Source organism: Myripristis murdjan, chromosome 22 (genome assembly GCF_902150065.1).
Source record: "Myripristis murdjan chromosome 22, fMyrMur1.1, whole genome shotgun sequence".
NCBI lineage: Eukaryota > Metazoa > Chordata > Actinopteri > Holocentriformes > Holocentridae > Myripristis > Myripristis murdjan.
The window spans coordinates 6,875,271-6,893,340 of record NC_044001.1 but is presented as its reverse complement, the minus strand read 5'-3'; the positions used below and the strand labels follow the sequence as shown (position 1 = coordinate 6,893,340).

Genomic DNA, 18,070 nt, shown 5'->3' with positions numbered 1-18,070 from the left:
GTCACCTGTATCACCTGTTCAGCAGCAGGGGAATATCTGGGATACCTTTACATGATGAATTCATTTACTTATTATTTATTATTCATTTACAAGTGAGTCAATTTATGAAGTGTGTATAGAAAATAATCTTAAAGGGTGTACAGTTTTTAAGAAGCCAATGTGGGGATGAACCTCCATACTGGCAGCGTACCACATTACTGACCAATATGATATATTCAATAATAGGCACTCTGCCTGATATATAGGCAACCCCACAGTCAAGTGTTTTGATTGCTGTTTTGGGGTGTGACATCACATAGCAACCGTTTATTTCTTGGGATTAAATCCCTCATTGAGCCTGAGTGGATGTGTCTGCCTCACACCAGCTCATCTGTGCAGTATCATAGCACAAAGAACAACCAACTGAAGTTGTATTATTCCCACTAGTGGTAAAAATGGACAATACACCTCTCCATAGCATTAGCCTGCTGTCGTTGTGCTGAGACTGCTCAATGCTGAGCTCCATTGAGAATAGGTTTAAAGGGGTTGAATGCCTTCTGCTGAGGCAGGGCATCTACCGACCACTCTTTACATGGCCGTGGCACGGCCCACTGGCCTTTGTGTCACCTAACAATGATGGCACAGACGCACTACAGCCAGGGAAAGATCATTGTTCATTCGGCCAATGGGAACGCAACAAATAGACATTTATGTGTACATGTGTGCGGGTGTTTGTGTGTGTGTGTATGTGTGTGTAAGTGTGTGTGTGCATGGTAATGCAGAGGTGAATGCATGCCGAGTGAATGTCTCTTTCACACCTAGCTTTTGCACCTACCTTGCGGCCAAGGGGAGGGGGACGTCACACAAACAAAGAGCCAATCAGAGATTAGCTGTTTGGATTTATGCCAGGGTTTTTAGGCTTGTAAGACTTTAGTACAAGTGGCAAAAGCCAGTCTTAAAAAAAAAAATCAGCTGAGACGAAATGCCCTATACACCGTCTGGCTTTTTCTGTGACCGGTTGATCCGGGAACGAGAGAGGAGAGACGGGGAAGGGTCGCTCAACAAGCCCCTTCGTTTCAGCGGCCAGGACTTCAACACCCTGAAACACGAGTGCCTTCAGAAGAAGTGCCTGTTCGAGGATGACACTTTCCAGGCCACCGTGGAGTCCTTGGGCTACAAGGAGCTTGGGCACAAGTCCAACAAGGTCAAGAACATCGTCTGGAAGAGGCCCAAGGTAGGAGGGGAGTTAGACGGGGTTGGCACATGGAGAGGAGCGTTGGTCGCAAAGTTAAATAAGAGGGGATGGAGCACACGTGTGGGAGGTGGGACGTAATCTTCAGTTTACAGCAACGTCAAACCTGTGCATGGAAGTAACAGCATGCCCTTTTTCATCCTGATGAGGGATTATCTTATGCTGAAAACTAATATTTGAGGAGGGAAGCATCTCTCCTCTCCCCCCTGCTCTGTGGGATTTTACCTGGAGATGCAGATGTCAACAGAGGCCCCTGTGGTCCTGCATGGATGGATTGGAGTCGTGTTATGGCTGCAAGACCTGAAAGTGTCAGAATGCCTATAGATGATTAGAAAATGTCATCAGAATGTAAATGTTTCATATTCACTTTGCTTACTAACACCTTAGACTTCAGATTCAGATTCAGATTCTTTATTGACCACACAGCCAGGCTGGTGGAAGCTGTTTTCGAGTGTAAACAGAGCATAGTTCCAGTATAATATACACTGTATCAGAGTTTAGTGTTTTGTTGTTGTCATGTTGCAGTACATCATCGGTGATGCTTTGCTTTTTCCCTGTTTATTCATCCCTGTAATTTTGCCCCAACTTGTATTTGATTCAAACAAACACTGACAAATACAGATCTCTCATAGTTAATTTGTAATAGTTTGCAACCTACAGTTACCTCCATTTTGTGTTTATGATTGTGTCTGCAGGAAATCTGTGAGAACCCTCAGTTCATTGTGGGAGGAGCCAGTAGGACAGACATCTGCCAGGGAGATCTTGGTAAAATATCTCTGTTATTTTTGCAATACTACCTAATAACAACAACATGCCAGCATGTTCATCAGGAGTGGCACCCCTTCACATTCAGTTTAGTCCATACAGGCAGTTTTATTTATTTATTTATTTAGCCTTTGAAATTTAAAGGAATGACGAATAATTCAGATTACTTTTCTTAGACATCAAACAATAAGGAAGCAATTGAGAGTTGACCTTTCATTGATTACTTAATATATTTAAAATTAAATTCTACTGTGATAACCCCACCCATATTTGTTATAATTACTAGAACTAAATGTCTGTGGAAGGGCAAAGTGAAACAAAAGAGGCCCTTAAAGGGAAAATCCACCCTGACACACTTAAATACTAGTGAAAATGAGTGATTATAAGTGATGTACTTTGCATTTGTGAGCCTGTGTTGCTGGTTTTTAGTGTTGTATTAACTTGCTGGTTGGAGAAAGTCATTCTGGGAAATGTAGGAAATCACAAACTGAAGCAGATGAGGCAGGTCGAGGATAAATAGGCACATCAAACAAGTTAATTACAACGCTTTGTTACAAAATAGGTGTTTCATTTTAGACCACCAGAAAGGCCTACATGCAGTGTGATGAGACCATGCCAGGCATACAGAGGGTATACAGAGATACACATGCAGCATCGCTCTACATGCATACAGTGTTCAACCACTGCGTGAATTCAGCCAACATGGGGATAACAGGGCAGCAAGCAACCCATCGATCCCCCCAAACACGGCCTCCCCATATTATGCTTACTCTTTCGGAAGGGAATCCAACCAGCAGCACTTCTCATTGTTGTCCCATCCAGGCTGCAAATAAAGGGGACCAAAGGGACAAAGGTCCAGGCAGACACTGTTGGCCGCTCCCTGTTGAAAAACTTACATTGTTCCCGGCCGAGCAGCTAACTCTGTGCCGCACACCTGGACAATCAGAAAACACACACGTCAGCACCCAGAGGTGGTCTTTTCCTCCGGCAAAAAACAAAAATGAGGGACTAGAGGACTTGCCGTTGGTCTTTGTTGTTGTTTTCTGTTGAAATCACAATGGTCCAGGTACAGCGAGGGCCTTGGCAATTATTCTCCTTGCTGAATGAGCGCCAGGTGATAAATTTGAAAGGTTTCTAGCTGCAGCCGGTTATAGTATCAGTTTTAGCACATGCAAAAGTGTCAAAACACTTCAAATTTCGCTCCTTTTCCATGCAACTGAGGAATCAGTCTGGATTTGTGAGTCATTTTGGAACAGATTGAACCTTCACATTATACTGAAAACAGCACAAGTCCACTTTTATACTAAAAAGAATAGATTAATCGGCACTGGAAAATGGTGGTGTTGTACCAAATACGGTAGATTTCAGGCCAAATCTGTTGTACTAAATCGGTGATATTTGACCGAAAAAGTCAAACATTGCAATATCTATGACCAAATATCTTGATTTCAAGATTATGATGGATTGGCTATTGGTGCTCTCATAAGATATTTATACCCAAAAAATAATAAACAATCATTGTGGAGATGACAAATCAGATGGAAAATTGCATCCCTTTACTTTATTGCAGCCTTTGAAACCTTTAAAACCAGGAAAATACAGGCGATAACTCGCTTTGTATCACAATATCAATATAATAACAATATGTCACAGAGTCCTGTCGTTAGAATCAGCACCAAATCCCTGACCCACCTAACCAATTTGTCTGCTGTCACTGACAGCAGTGTAATCCCTCAGATTAAAGTGTGCTTGTGCACATACTATCATCACTTTTATGTCCCAAGTGAAATTTTCATTGTGGCATTCATGCATTTACCTGATGAGGACATTGTTTCTTTATATAACCTGTGACTTCGGTGTGTGTTGTCCTAAAATAAGTTTAGCAAATTGAATGAATGAATGAGCTGTTTTCTTTTCCTCTGTCCAGGCGACTGCTGGCTGCTGGCTGCCATCGCCTGTCTGACTCTGAATGAGAAGCTTCTCTACAGAGTTGTTCCTCAGGACCAGAGCTTCTCAGAGGGCTACGCCGGCATCTTCCACTTCCAGGTCAGAAACAACCGTTATCATCAATCAACGATATATTTCCCATCCTTCCTTCTCTTCAGCATTTCATCCTCTTGCTGTAATGAGGATCAAGATCAGGTTTACTTTAAAGAGGCCATCAAAACTTGTGTGTACACCAGATTCAATTTATTGTGCTGCTCACTGTGCTGGCATTAAACATAACACAACATCAAGTCTGAAAAAGTGTGTAGAAACACTCGAGGAACTAATGATTATTTACATTGTCGATTAAGGTGTTGGTCGTGTCTGAAATAATCAATTATTCTATAAATCAGTCTATAAAAATAAAAAACAATGACAAATCCTATGGTAAGTTAGCAGACCACAAAATGCAGACTGCAATTGTCTTCAAATTGCTTCCATAGTCTGACTAGCAGCCAAAACGTATTAATTTTATGGATGAAAGCCAACATATCTCAGCAGCTTAGTGATCTTAATGAAGTTGTAATCAGCAAATTTTGGGGATTTTTATTTGATAAATGGCTGAAATAATCAGTAATGAAAATTATAACTGCATAATTTTATCCATTACCTAAGCACTAAACAAATGCATTAAGGAAACAGGCCTTGTATTTGTTTCTGGGACTTCTGGTTACTGTAACTTGTACAACAAAAAACTGGTGAAGAATACAAGAATGAAACAAGTATTTTGTAGTTATGTGATCCTCAGTGTTGTTTGTCCCTCTGCGTGTCCTGTAGTTCTGGCGTTATGGCGACTGGGTCGACGTGGTCATCGACGACCGCATCCCCACCTTCAACAACCAGCTGGTCTTCACCAAGTCGGCCGAGAGGAACGAGTTCTGGAGCGCGCTGCTGGAGAAGGCCTACGCCAAGTCAGTGTGTTTGACGCATTAACGGCAGATCATGCAGTTTCAGATGGGAGGGAGGGCACACCATCCTGTCTGCTGATGTAAAATAAAGGCCTGGGGAAGGATAAAAACCCCTCAGGATCATTGTGTGAACTCCGGCATGACATTAACATAACACTTACTGGTCTCTGGAATCCAGTTTTTCTAAATAAAATCTACACAAAAACAAACAGAGTAAAATAGCCATATATTTTAGGTTATGATTAGGCAAAAGAGTTTTGCTAAATTGATGAGGCATTTATAAGTTATGTTCTTTGAGAATTAACTAGCATTCATCATTTTTTACCTCATCATAATAAAGCTGTGGACCGTCCCCTTTGCAACTGCATTTAAATCATTTTAATCTGTTCCTGTTTGTGCTTCTGTAGCTGAATATAGAAGAGCTTATATCTCTGCACCAGGCACATATTGTTTCCTCTTTCTTTTATTTTACTTTTTTGCTTTTATTTTATTTCATTTTGTTTTACATTTCCCTTTTATGCGTTGTTGTGCTGACTCCCATTTATGAACACAGGGTTCAGCCTCGGGCTATTTCTTAAGCAGAAAATGAGCAAATCTCCACTTATTATTCTGCATGGCAATTATTAATGAACAATAATTCTTGACTAATGAATAATGTGAACAAATGCTGTTCATATTGCACATATGCACATATAACACATTATTGAATTATAGAATATTTGCGCTCTAGGATTTTAAGCATATTCTTCTATTGCACTCATTGTAATTCACTCCGGGTAAGAGCAGGAGCTGAAAGCCTTCAGCCCACGGGGAGTGTAGATGTGACTTTCCTCTCCACATGCAGGCTGCACGGCTCCTACGAGGCCCTGAAGGGTGGAAACACCACCGAGGCCATGGAGGATTTCACCGGAGGAGTGACTGAGTTCTATGAGATGAAGGAGGCCCCCAAGGAGCTCTACAAGATCATGAAGAAAGCTCTGGAGAGAGGCTCCCTCATGGGCTGCTCCATCGATGTGAGTCAGATGGTTTCATCTCGGCACAATACAAAGGGCAAGGGCTGTAATATATACAGAAAGTCTGTGATTCTTGTGTTAAAAAAAAATATGATGTAAGTTTTTCTGCCGTCTCTGTGCCTGTCAGTCTCTGAACTGGGAATTTTGAGACTGCTGTTGGTTTCCTGGAATACCAAGCCAAACTGTTTTTACTTTTTTAAATAAAGATTAGATATCAGCCAATCAGCCCCATCCATCTCCAATATGATGCAAGTCAGGATATAATTTGGATATATTGTGTATGAAATATTCCTTAAGTTGCTGCTAAACAACCTAAAACTACCTTACCTTGCATGGATTTCAAAGCAGTTTATCTAAATGCTAATATCTAATACTATGCTGAAGATTCTGAATTCATTTGGTATGAAAATTGACTAATTTGACTGGATCTTAGCCCAAATAAACACCCATTGACAGCTTCAATCCAAAAGTACTACCCTCCAAAAACCCATAATGACTCAGTAGATCCCTAAAAATGCACTGAGACTTTATATAAAAAAAATTGTGCAACCCTCTTTGGTATAGCATCAGGATGGTCTCTTAGAGCTGCATTTTCTTGGGTTTTGAGAGAAGATAACTCAACTTATGCAACGGAGGACGAGATTTGAATATTTCAATTAATCAAGCAATCAAATTTGACTTTCAAGTGCTTTACACAGAATGATCAAGACACCAATTAAAACATCATAAGAATAATGATTACAAAGAAAAAGACACAAAAATGCTGTTACACAGATATTACCAAAAGGTCAGTTTCAGCAAAATCAGATTTAAAGTCAGATTTGAACAAAATACTGGATGTGTTTGCAATATTTCTTCCTCTGAACATTTTTAATCCCTGTTTGCACTCATTCTGTGTTTCATGCAATGTCCAGTCCCTGGTTCCAGCTCGCTTTGAGACTCGCACTGTGACAGGACTGGTGAAGGGCCACGCCTACTCTGTGACCGCGGTGGAGGAGGTAAGACGGGCCGCTGGGATCACAGACGCTGGAAACATGTCTGTGCTCGCAGGACTGTGACAGGACGTTCATATCTGTGCTGTTTCTGTGTCTCCAGTGTAAACAGTCCCAGCACAAAGATTCTAAGGTGCGTCTGGTGCGTCTCAGGAACCCGTGGGGCCAAGTGGAGTGGAACGGGCCCTGGAGTGACAAGTGAGTGTGTTTTTAACCATCTTACGCTTAATTCCTCCTTTTTGGTCCAGTGTAAAGAGAACCTCGAGTGAGATAATGGTGATAATGGGTCATAGCATCAGAGTATGTCTCTGTTTTTCTTCTTATTTCCTGCCTTCTCTTAAAGCTCTAAGGAGTGGGCCTCCCTGTCCAAGGGTGAAAAAGAGAAGCTGCAGCATCAGAACGCCGAGGATGGAGAGTTCTGGTGAGTCATTTTTGTATTTTACCTTTGAATTTTGTAAAAATGAAAATGCCTAACTGGACAAAACCAGCAAAATTTTGGATCTTTTCAACATCAGAGACCACTGAGAAGCGTTAGAATATTGTATTCCTCAATCTGCTAAATTATGCAGCCTTAATTGAGGAAATCAATGGCAGATGTGGAGATTTTTATCTTCTCCTTGTCTCCTCCGTGCCCATCCAGGATGTCGTTCGAGGACTTCAAGAAGAACTACACCAAGATCGAGATCTGCAACCTAACCCCGGACGCCCTGGAGGACGACAAGATCCACAAGTGGACGGTTTCTGTGAACGAGGGCCGCTGGGTGAGAGGCTGCTCCGCCGGAGGCTGCAGGAACTACCCAGGTACCTCAGGCGACAGGACAAGAAGTTGATGCCTTTCTCAAAGTTGATTTTTTTTAATGCCATATAGAAAAAAAAGTCTTGCATACTTGCCTTACTTTTTAAACTTTGGAAAATCAGTGTACTCCTGTGCAACATTTATCTTTCTGTATCTCTAAAATATATAATATTGTCTGAAAAAGCATTTTTGTTAGTTCAGTTACAACTTTAATTCCCTTCTGTCTGTTAAAAATGACCATGGTCTCTTAATATAAAAATACTCTTTTTCATTCATGCATTAATTCACTCATTTTTCTATTGCTTGAAAAAATGACCACGTTCATGTTTCCAAATGGTGGACAAATCATTTCAAACTACAATGAAGATGAATTCATTCATTAAATGATTCATTTTGAAGCAATGAAGGATTTTGTCAACCGAAAACCAAAGTTACCTCCGCTCCTTAAAAATGGCTGTAAATATATTGAAAGAATTATAATTAGACCATCACTCTTCATATATAAATACCTATTCTAAAATATTCAAATATGGTGAGGAATAGAAAAAGGCAGAGATGCAGAAAAATACAAATCTAAACAATTACAAATTACTGGTGGTTGTACTGAAAATCCCGTGGGAATACTTGCAAACTTTCCTGCAGACACGTTCTGGACCAACCCTCAGTACCGCCTCCGTCTGCTGGAGGAGGACGACGACCCCGAGGACAACGAGGTGGCCTGCACGTTTGTGGTGGCACTGATGCAGAAGAACAGGAGGAAAGAGCGCAAGATGGGAGCCAACCTCTTCACCATTGGATTTGCCATTTACGAGGTGTCACATTACACTTCCGCTGAATGTTCACATCAGTGTTAGAGCTTGTTTTATATCTTATATTTTTTCACATCCGGACAGTTCAGATAGTGTCTGGTAAGTTGTGACATACAGAAAACTTGCTCCAACATTTTGGGCAAAATAGGCTTTTTCCGAATGAGACTGAGACAAGATGCAGGATAACATTTTCACCTCTGTGCATCCAGTGGTCAGAAAAAGTCAGGAAAAGTGTGTTTTGCCCAAATCGTTGGAATATTCCTTTGACTTTATCTTTAATTTGCGATGAATGTCTTCCAGTCTTTTGACGGCATGAACAAAGTGTTGTTTTAACATCAAGAACAATGTGCTTTTGGTTTTTGCGTTCCCATCTGACATAAACACTAACGTTGCCTCTGTCTGCCTGTAGGTGCCAAAAGAGGTAAGGAATGGAGCATCACTTTGCAAGTTATTTCATACCTTGAACGTTTGTTTTTCACATCCATATCTCCAAGTTTGAATACTAACATTTGAGTTTTTTGTGCAACAATCTTGGCTGTGAATAACCCATGAGTGAATTGGTCTTATTTGTCTGTCTTTTTTTATATATATATATTAGTTTTCAGACATCATTTTATCATAAAAAATCAACCACTTGCGGCAGTTTCCCACTCTTTTCCTCTCCATCTTCTCCTCCCCCTGCAGATGCATGGCAACAAGCAGCACATGCAGAAGGACTTCTTCCTCTTCAACTCCTCCAAGGCTCGCTGCAAGTCCTACATCAACCTGCGGGAGGTCACCCAGCGTTTCCGCCTGAGTCCCGGGGAGTACGTCATCGTCCCCTCCACGTACGAGCCACATCAGGAGGGCGAGTTCATCCTGCGCGTCTTCTCCGAAAAAAGGAACACCTCAGAGTGAGTGGGTGAGGGAGAGCAGGGTGGCCTGCAGAGGGCGAGCTGGGCTGGAGGAGGAGGGCACGAGCGATTATTTGTACCCCCTTTAGAATAACATGGAGCTACAGCTGCCTCTGTTTAGTTATCAGATGCTCATTTCATTCTGCTGAGGTTGTTATGTATTTCAGAATGACTGGGTATTGAAAAAATAAAAATAAGAAGATCGCTATCGTAATGGTACTGATGTTAAAGTAACAAAAGATACTGAAAAGTATCAGAAACCTTGCTGGCCTCTCCTGGATCCAGTATTTTAGTTTGTATAATTTTCTCTTGAGAAAATAAAAGCAATGTAGCATTTGCGCAAGTTGCATGTGCAAATGCGACATAGAAAATAGATCAGCTTATTGCAAAATGAATTGTGCATTGATTCAGTAAAAAAGGGTCAAAAAGTAACATTTTACAATATTTTACTTTGATGATGATCAATGATCAAAGTATTAGAATCCACATAGACCAAAAAATATCAACAACAATACCCAGTCTTATTTTGTTAACATGCAAATTAGTAATATTCAGTCAGCCCATAGGAAATAGCTTTACCTGTAAATTATCTGCCCTTTTGTGTATTATACATTTTACAGTGTGGGTTTGTGTGTTTGTGATTGGGGTGGGGTTTGTTTGTTGGGATTTGGGGGGTTGGATTGGGAGATGAAAACCACCAAGGACAAACAATTTTAACGGCGATTTGATTTGTAGAGCTGGAAGAAATCGGCCCCAGTTCGAAGCTGTTATGGAATCTTTTTTAGGACAAGTGGCTACCGATTTGGACTTGCTCCGGTAAACATTTCCTTTCAGCGTATTAAATACCACATACTCCAGCCTCAAAAACCTGCGCTGCCCGCTGCCCTGGAGGACAAGACAGCGTGCTGAGCTGACCGGCGATCTGACGGACTGAAATGTGGCTGGAAGATAGCTTTGGATTGGATGTTCACAGCAAACAGCCCTCTTTGATAGATTTTGAGAAACCACACTTGGATTTAGGCCACACCTGGCTCATTATAACAAATTATATAGTGCATAATTATAAAGTAATAGTGTTAGTTTTAACCTACTTGGAGTACCAGGAGGGTGTTAAAACAACTCAGGCTTATCTCAAATTAGAGTTTCCTCCAGGAGCTTTTTATTAGTAGTATTTTATAGGCTATTATTACATCTTTTTTATTATTATTACATCTGCAAATATCTGATACAAAGTCCCATCTCATGCAAAATGAGCAAGCAAAGAGAGGAGGCCTGCGGCGAGCAAGATCAACAAAAAGGAGAAAATTCAGGAGCAAAACAAACTGAGTGGATCAAGCAACAGGTGGTAGTAAACTAACACATTTTATTCACAGCAGACTGTGACACGGTAAGAGTTTGCGGTTTCATTTTGCCATTTAAGTGATTGTTACTGGGGATGAGACCATAAGCCTTTAGAAACTGTGTAATGATACATTTAATTGCCATGTACATCACACATGACCGGATTCACGATATCAGACTTTTTCACGTATCTGCTAAATATCAGACAAACGTAACCTAATGATTGGCTGTTAGAGTGATAACAGGATAGGCTTATGGTCCAGATGAGATGGTTGGTCCTGTTACTGTCACCATGGTGACTGCTGTTTGTTCGTCTTCACCCAGGGAGATAGAGAACAGGATCGAGGCCGATCATCCAGTGGTGAGTTTTTCTCCTCTCTGCACCCGAGTCTGGATATTGTTTTCACTGGCAAAGCAATGAAAAAAAAATGTCAAAAATATTTTTATCAGGTCCACCTGTACAGTGTAATGCAGTTCACTGGAACAACTGTGCCATAAATTTTATGTTTTAAGAAAGTTTATAATGTTCGGTTTGTGTTGACATTGTGGGGGATGTGTAAATTTAATTTTGTGTTTATTATTGGGGTTGTAGTTTGCAGAGGTCTTGTACTGGACTACATTATTTTGAGAGGTGTTTCTAATTTTTTGTCCCTCCTATGTATATACAATGAGGGGGACAGAATAGTGGAAACATATCACAGTAAAATTCAGTCCAGTCCAACAGCAGCACTAACTATGAGCTCAAAGCCAAACATAGAAGTGAATGAACACCTCTATTACTGTGACAAAAAGAAAACTTGAACATTATAGGCAGCAGGAAAGGAAACTTTATGGCACCACAGTTGGATTAGGTTGGACTAGATTGTACAGGTGGCCCTAATAAAGTGGCCACTGAGTGTATAGATACAGATATATACATAGACATCGACAGAATATACAAAATATTCTTGGAGAACAGTTGAAACTATAATTTTAATGTCAATGTTTTAATGTTATGATGAATTTTTGCTTGCTTTGGTTCTTTTTTCACTCGTGCACCTTGGAGGAGTTGTAAACTTGCAGAGGATATTTTGCCTTTTGCAGTTTTCAGCGGCAGCCATGTTGGCTTCAAAACTGTCCACATTGCTAGTTAACACTCTCCATCAGTTGCTCCGGCCTTTACTGTATTGTTGTTGTATTTTTTTTTTTTTCATCCCAGCCAATAACCACTGCAGATCACGCTCTGCAAACAGAGACTCTCCTCTCAACAACACACAGCTGTTTTTATCTGAAGGGCTTAGAAGAGAGCGCTGCTTTGTTTTGTACTATAATCCTAACCAGTTTCCCAGCCAACATATTCACGACCATCAGTGGCAAATATTTATGGATGATATTCAGTTTGTACAGCAAATGGATTTTGGATCACACCAGTGCAAAACAATATGCGCAGTATTCACAGTGACTCGTAACGAAGCAAACATTTATTGGAATCCAGAAAGTGTGGGTGCAAAAAGAAGTTGATCTCCACTTTTTTTTTTTCCTCTTTCCATGTCTGTGTCCTCTTTTTCGTCCTCTCCCTCGGCTTTGCGGTCTCACGCTGTCTCAGCCGGCTCCAGCCTCGGCGGGGGAAGAGAGCGAGGAGGACCAGCAGTTCCGGACCATCTTTCAGGAGATAGCCGGGGATGTGAGTACAGAGTGTGTGTGTGTGTGTGTGTGTGTGTGTATTAGCTCACACTAGCTCAATTTGAATATCTAATTTCAAGCAGCCATGATGGAGGGTAAAATGGAACAAGATGATTACTGAGCGGTGCAATGAGGTTGCAAATCAGTAAATTTAGTTGCAGATTTTCATTTTGTTGCGCTCACACTGTTTATTGTCTCTTTCTAGCTGTCAGCTTATTTTTGCATGACCTTTAATGATTATTCCCTCTGGCAAAAAGCATAATAGGCTTGGTATGAGTGTGTGTGTGTGTGTGTGTGTGTGTGTGTGTGTGTGTGTGTGTGTGTTTGTGTGTGTCTTGTATGCATAAAGATGAGTTTCAGTCACTTTCCCCCTCTCTTTTCTTCAACTCTTCCCTCCCCTTCCCTTCCCTTCTGTGCCTCTCACAGGAAATGGAAATCACAGCCAACGAACTGAAGAATGTTCTCAACAGAGTGGTCTCCAAACGTAAGTCCGGTCACACACTGAGCGCTGGCGGTGTGTTTCCCCACAGTTTTTGCCAACGCTCAAATGCATCACATGTTACTGTTTTCGGTTTTGTTCTCCGCGATTTATAAAGATTTAGCAGGGCAGTTCGGCAAACTGAGGTGGAGGAGGGAGTTGCAGCCAAGCATTGATGATATTCCTCTGTAAAGAAAATACACAGTTACATCAATACTGAAGGGAGATTTGAGCCACAAGAGAGTCCAACCAGCAGTAAATGTCTATTAAAAAAAAAAAGAAAACTAGCCATATATGTACATTTATGTCAGGATGTATAATTTCTCATTCAAGGGGCTTTAAGTAATCTGACCTTTATTTACCTGAAATGGTGGTCAGGAGGAATCGCAGCAACATTGCTAAACTCACTGGCACTGGAAATACAAAGCAGTGGGAGGAGGAGAGTGTTTGCAAAATAGATTACAAGCCAGGAAGTGACTTTTGAAAGCCAGGATTCAGGGAGGCAGTACCATCAGCAGTGCAGTAGAAATAAAAGTCTTCATTGGCCCTTAAAAGTCCCCATGAATAGTCTTTAATGGTAAAGCCATCACAAATCATCACAAACAATTCGTCCCCTTCACCCATCCCATCAAATAAAATTGTCTCTCTAACCGATATCCTGTTGGTTTACACTTTTAAATGACCCCTCCTCATGTTTTGTCCCACCTTAGCATCCTGTTATAACAGCAAACACATTGAATTGAACTGAAGAGGTAAGCTGCTATTTGGTGGGGTGTTGAAGTCTCTAACTCGTGCCTCTCCCCCGGTGTCTCTGCTCCTCCTGCAGATAAGGACCTGAACACAGAGGGCTTCAGCCTGGAGAGTTGCAGGAGCATGATTGCTCTGATGGACGTATCCTTTGTATCGAGTGCATCGGGCCGGCTGTGTTGTCTGTAGCGTGCGCAACCCGCCGAGACCCATGGCAGCGTCTGATGGACTTCCGCATGCCTTAAACCCCACTGTGTCACCTTATCTAAAGTGATATTTCACCTTTACATTCATGATTTCTGGTTTTCGATACACTTCTGATAGCCGCTGACCTCTGACTTCTTGCAGTCTTGCCTGAAGTGAGTATTCACTTTGGCTATATGGACGTTTTTCTCTGCCAACTCTTAAATTTGTAATTGCAAACAGGCTCAGTGGTAAGTGAAATGTCACTTTTGAGCTCATGGAAGAGTACGTGGAGATTTCAGCACTTCTCTCAGAGTTAGCGTGGACTTACAGACTTCGATTGTGGTCTTAACTGCCTCTGTTTAGATGGACGGGACAGGCAGACTCAATCTGCAGGAGTTCAGACATCTGTGGAACAAGATCAAACAGTGGCAGGTGCGAATTCAGCTTCCCCTCTCTCTCCAGTTTTATTTTCATCGTCCGGTGCAAAAACCTCCCCCGTCTCTACTTGTTAGATCTACAATCACACATGCAGTCTTTAAGTGTAAACTTAAGGCTTACATCCACGTTTTCTTCCGCTGTGAAAGACATGACATGCATGTTACCAGCTACACGGAACTCACACTTTGTCTCTTCCAGGGAATCTTTAAGCACTATGATTCAGACCAGACTGGTAGCATCAACAGCTATGAGATGAGGAATGCCGTGAACGATGCAGGTAATGACGGCTGCATGAAGATGACAGCGTCTTATTTAATATTTAAAACACCTGAGGGAGTCCTTTCCACATTTGCTAACTTTAATAGGGCTTGCTTGATGTGGGTTTCAATGGCTTTCCATGCTTAACCAGTGTTAAGCATGGAAAAACAGTGACTTGCTAATATCCGATTTTAATTGAGTATATTAGCTCAATATTTTGATAAACAAATGTATTGGTCCAAACCAAATCTCTTTAGTATAGAGGATAATCTTGAAAAGTGACATCAGTTTGTCACTCCTTATTCAAAGGACCATCATTTGTTTACTGTTGTGCTATTCAACATTTGGTGAGAGTAGGTGTCACTTTTTTTCCTAACAGTGACTCATTTTTCATCCAAATTTGTTGCCTGACTAAATGATATTCATCACTGACGGTCTGTGCTGCCAACGGACTTGCAAACCTGAATTGATCCTCTAACTGTTCTTGTCACTGTACAGTCATGTGTCCTTTGTCCCGTTCAGGCTTCCGTCTCAACAACCAGCTGTACGACATCATCACCATGCGCTACGCAAACGAGAACATGAACATCGACTTCGACAGCTTCATCAGCTGTCTGGTTCGGCTCGAAGCCATGTTCAGTAAGTGTGGGACGCACGCCGCCGCACACTCCCTGCCAAACAGAGGAGAAACCCCGTGCATGAAGCGTCTGGTTGTGTTTTCCAGCAGGTGTCAGTGATCTGACAGTTCCCAGCCTCGCATCAGTGTTTCACATTTACTGGCCCACATGTTTAAGGACACACAAGGTGGAACAGTTGGCTTCTTGTAAAATGATGTAGGATGCATTTTCTGAGTCCCAAGCATTAGTTTTGGATGGATTACTTGGCAGTTCCATACAGTTTAAACAGATTTAACAACAAACACCCATTATAATATCAATAATATCAATAACAATAGCGTCTTAGATGAGGTTGGGTTGAAATCAAGCAGAGCTGCAGTATCATGTAACTTTTTTTTTTCCCCCAGGGGCGTTCCAGGCCTTTGATCAGGATGGAGATGGTACCATCAGACTCAGTGTCCTGGAGGTAAGAGCTGCAAACTAAACGGAGCCACAGGGTAGGGCCTGCAGCGCCGCAGGTTTGGATATCGTTGAGTCTGTTTTTCACCACAGACACTTACAGTACAGACATGCATTCATTTGCTCGGGCAGCAGATCTACAGGCCAACATGGGCAACCACCTGGTAGTTTATAGGAACGGTGGTTGCTTTGATTTCCAGACCCAACAAAACCCACCAAGTGACATTTCCCATCTGCCAAGACCTTCCCTGTCTCCCTTTACTCCGATACCCGACATAACCCACAGCCTTCAGGGCAACAAGTTTTGTTTCGGCACTATTTCTTGCCGAAGAACACGGGCAAACTGTATCTATCCGCCTCTAATTTGTAACGACTGGGTATGGATAGATACAGTGTGCTGGTGTTCCTCAGCAGGAAAAGGTTCCCTGTCTGTTTGGATGCACAACATAAATATCAGCACATCATCCGTATCGGACGATAAAAGTTTTAAAATGAAATATCGCTATGCGCCCGAAATGAAAATCTCTGCCGATATCTCAGACCGATAAGATGACAGTTTAATTATGGCTAAATTACATTATGAAAAGCATTGTACTTGATGTCTGCATCTGCCAGTGGGCCTTCACAATAAGAGTAGCCATAGTGATATGTTAATTCCACTGCAGGAGAGAGTTGCTGTTCTCTGCATTGAGTTAGGAAAATAATAATATGTGCATATATTGGCAATCAGGCGAAAGATAAAATATTGGCATATCAGATATCAGCATCCCTAGCCCCCCACAGTGTATGTACAGTTTTAGAAGCCCAGACTTTTCCTTTGAAATATTATCTTGGTGGGGTTGAAAAGTACGTTGACACTCATTCAGATTGCATGAAACAAAAACACTCCACATAAATAGATCCGTAGATGTTGTGAAGCAAAGATTACTGAACTTCAGTGTGTGTGTGTGTGTGTGTGTGTGTGTGTGTTCACAGTGGCTCCAGTTGACCATGTATGCCTAGAGAATGCCCATCTTCTCCCAGGTGAGCTCCACTCCATTCGAGGACCAGAACTGCCAGCCTTTACCTCATTACTCACTGTGCCCGACCACCGTTAGCTCTCATCCACCTCACCTCCACCCCCCCCGACCCCCCACCCTGACCCCCAACAGCAGCTCTGCTCTTTCCACTGCAAAATGTTCCCCGATCAACAAGCACTCCTCCCCCAATTCATCCCACCCCTCCTCAGTCCCCGTACATTTTCCTTTCCTGCCCTTTGTCTTCCCAGTATCGCTGAAATATCAGTCTCCTTTGAGTCATCAGCCTTGTTTTGATTTTTTTTTTTTTTTTAACAAAACACATCCTTCCCATATCACACATGTACCGTTATTTTCTCAGGCATCACACACACACAACCTCTCTTTCTCTGTCACGATACCTCACAGAGCCCCTCCTAGTCACCCTTTTCTGTACAGTAGTATTCACTGTCCCTCTCTCTGACTAATCATCTGCCTGGTGCTCTAGTTGTAATCTGCTCCTTCAGCTGCTCCTTATTATCTTTTTTTCTTTTTTTTTTTCATCTCTGATATGCATCGCACTGAGTTGTAAGTGCCCTCTTTCAGTGAACAGGCTAACTGATGGACAACCGGTGAATTGTGGGAAAGGATAACTGTAGCTGTTGACACACTCCTCCAACCCTTGTTACATTTGTGCCAACAATAAAACCAAACCCAAAGTGGTACGAGCCCCCTTCGTATCCCATTCCATTGAATAAGCGCTCTCTGGTGGACAACGGATGAACTTTGTAAAAATTGTGGGAAAGGATCACAGTGTTAACACTCAGGTCTTCCAACCAGTGGGAACCCCCCTCCCTTCCCCCCTCTGACCTCCCCCCTCCCCAGCAGCTAACTCTTTCCAAACTGTACAGTCTGACAGTGTTTCAGCTCTGCATGTGGATGGATGAGATCCGCGACGTGCCAAGAACAGAGACTCTCCGCTGCAAGACCAAAACTGTGGAGCAGACGACTTTTAGGTTCTTAACATGGAGTTGTGAAAATGGCTTATGGGTTGGACTTCAGCTTTTTTGTGGTTTCCTATTAAAGCTTTGGTCGAATGAGTGTACTGCATTTTTAACCATTTTAATCAAATAAATAATTGTGTAGTTATTGGTTTGACTGCGTTACCAGTAGTTTTGACATTTAGCAGGGCAGGTTTTGTCCCAGTGATATGATTTGTCTAATAAATTGAAAATTTAAAGTTAGCTGACTGAGTGATTACAGGGTTCCCAAGGGCCTAGAAAATCCTTCAAAGTTTGTGGAGTTGAGAAAAATAAAACCTTCAGAGTTTTTCAAAGTGGCTGGGTGGCCTCGACAGTACTTGATTGCCTTATTAAAATATAGCACATAAATTCCTCACTATGCCTCAGGACCTCTGGACCTCTGTCAGCCTTGAATCAATAAACTGAGCCCTGACGTGATTATCGTGAACACGACCTTGAAAGTGAAACTGAAAA

The 18,070-nt window shown here is 41.9% G+C and overlaps 1 protein-coding gene across 3 annotated transcripts; it reads left to right on the top strand.

Annotated features, from left to right (window-relative positions):
- The first annotated feature begins 874 nt into the window (after positions 1-874).
- Positions 875-17,612, top strand: capn3a (calpain 3a, (p94)). 3 transcript variants are annotated; one of them, XM_030045069.1, is made up of 21 exons: positions 875-1,213; positions 1,927-1,996; positions 3,924-4,042; positions 4,760-4,893; positions 5,735-5,903; positions 6,818-6,901; positions 6,999-7,093; positions 7,239-7,316; positions 7,536-7,696; positions 8,334-8,503; positions 8,910-8,921; positions 9,185-9,393; positions 11,059-11,095; positions 12,320-12,430; positions 12,823-12,880; positions 13,701-13,765; positions 14,171-14,239; positions 14,444-14,522; positions 15,026-15,142; positions 15,528-15,586; positions 16,555-17,612. In XM_030045069.1, exons 1-21 carry the CDS (start codon positions 962-964, stop codon positions 16,579-16,581), a joined length of 2,175 nt encoding a protein of 724 aa, XP_029900929.1. In that variant the 5' UTR covers positions 875-961; the 3' UTR covers positions 16,582-17,612. The 3 variants fall into 3 exon arrangements, with proteins under 3 accessions (XP_029900929.1, XP_029900928.1, XP_029900931.1); XM_030045068.1 differs by having other exon boundaries at positions 11,059-11,122; positions 12,209-12,397; XM_030045071.1 differs by lacking the exons at positions 875-1,213; positions 1,927-1,996; positions 3,924-4,042; ... (6 more) ...; positions 8,334-8,503; positions 8,910-8,921 and having other exon boundaries at positions 9,032-9,393; positions 12,320-12,397.
- The last annotated feature ends 458 nt before the right edge of the window (positions 17,613-18,070 follow it).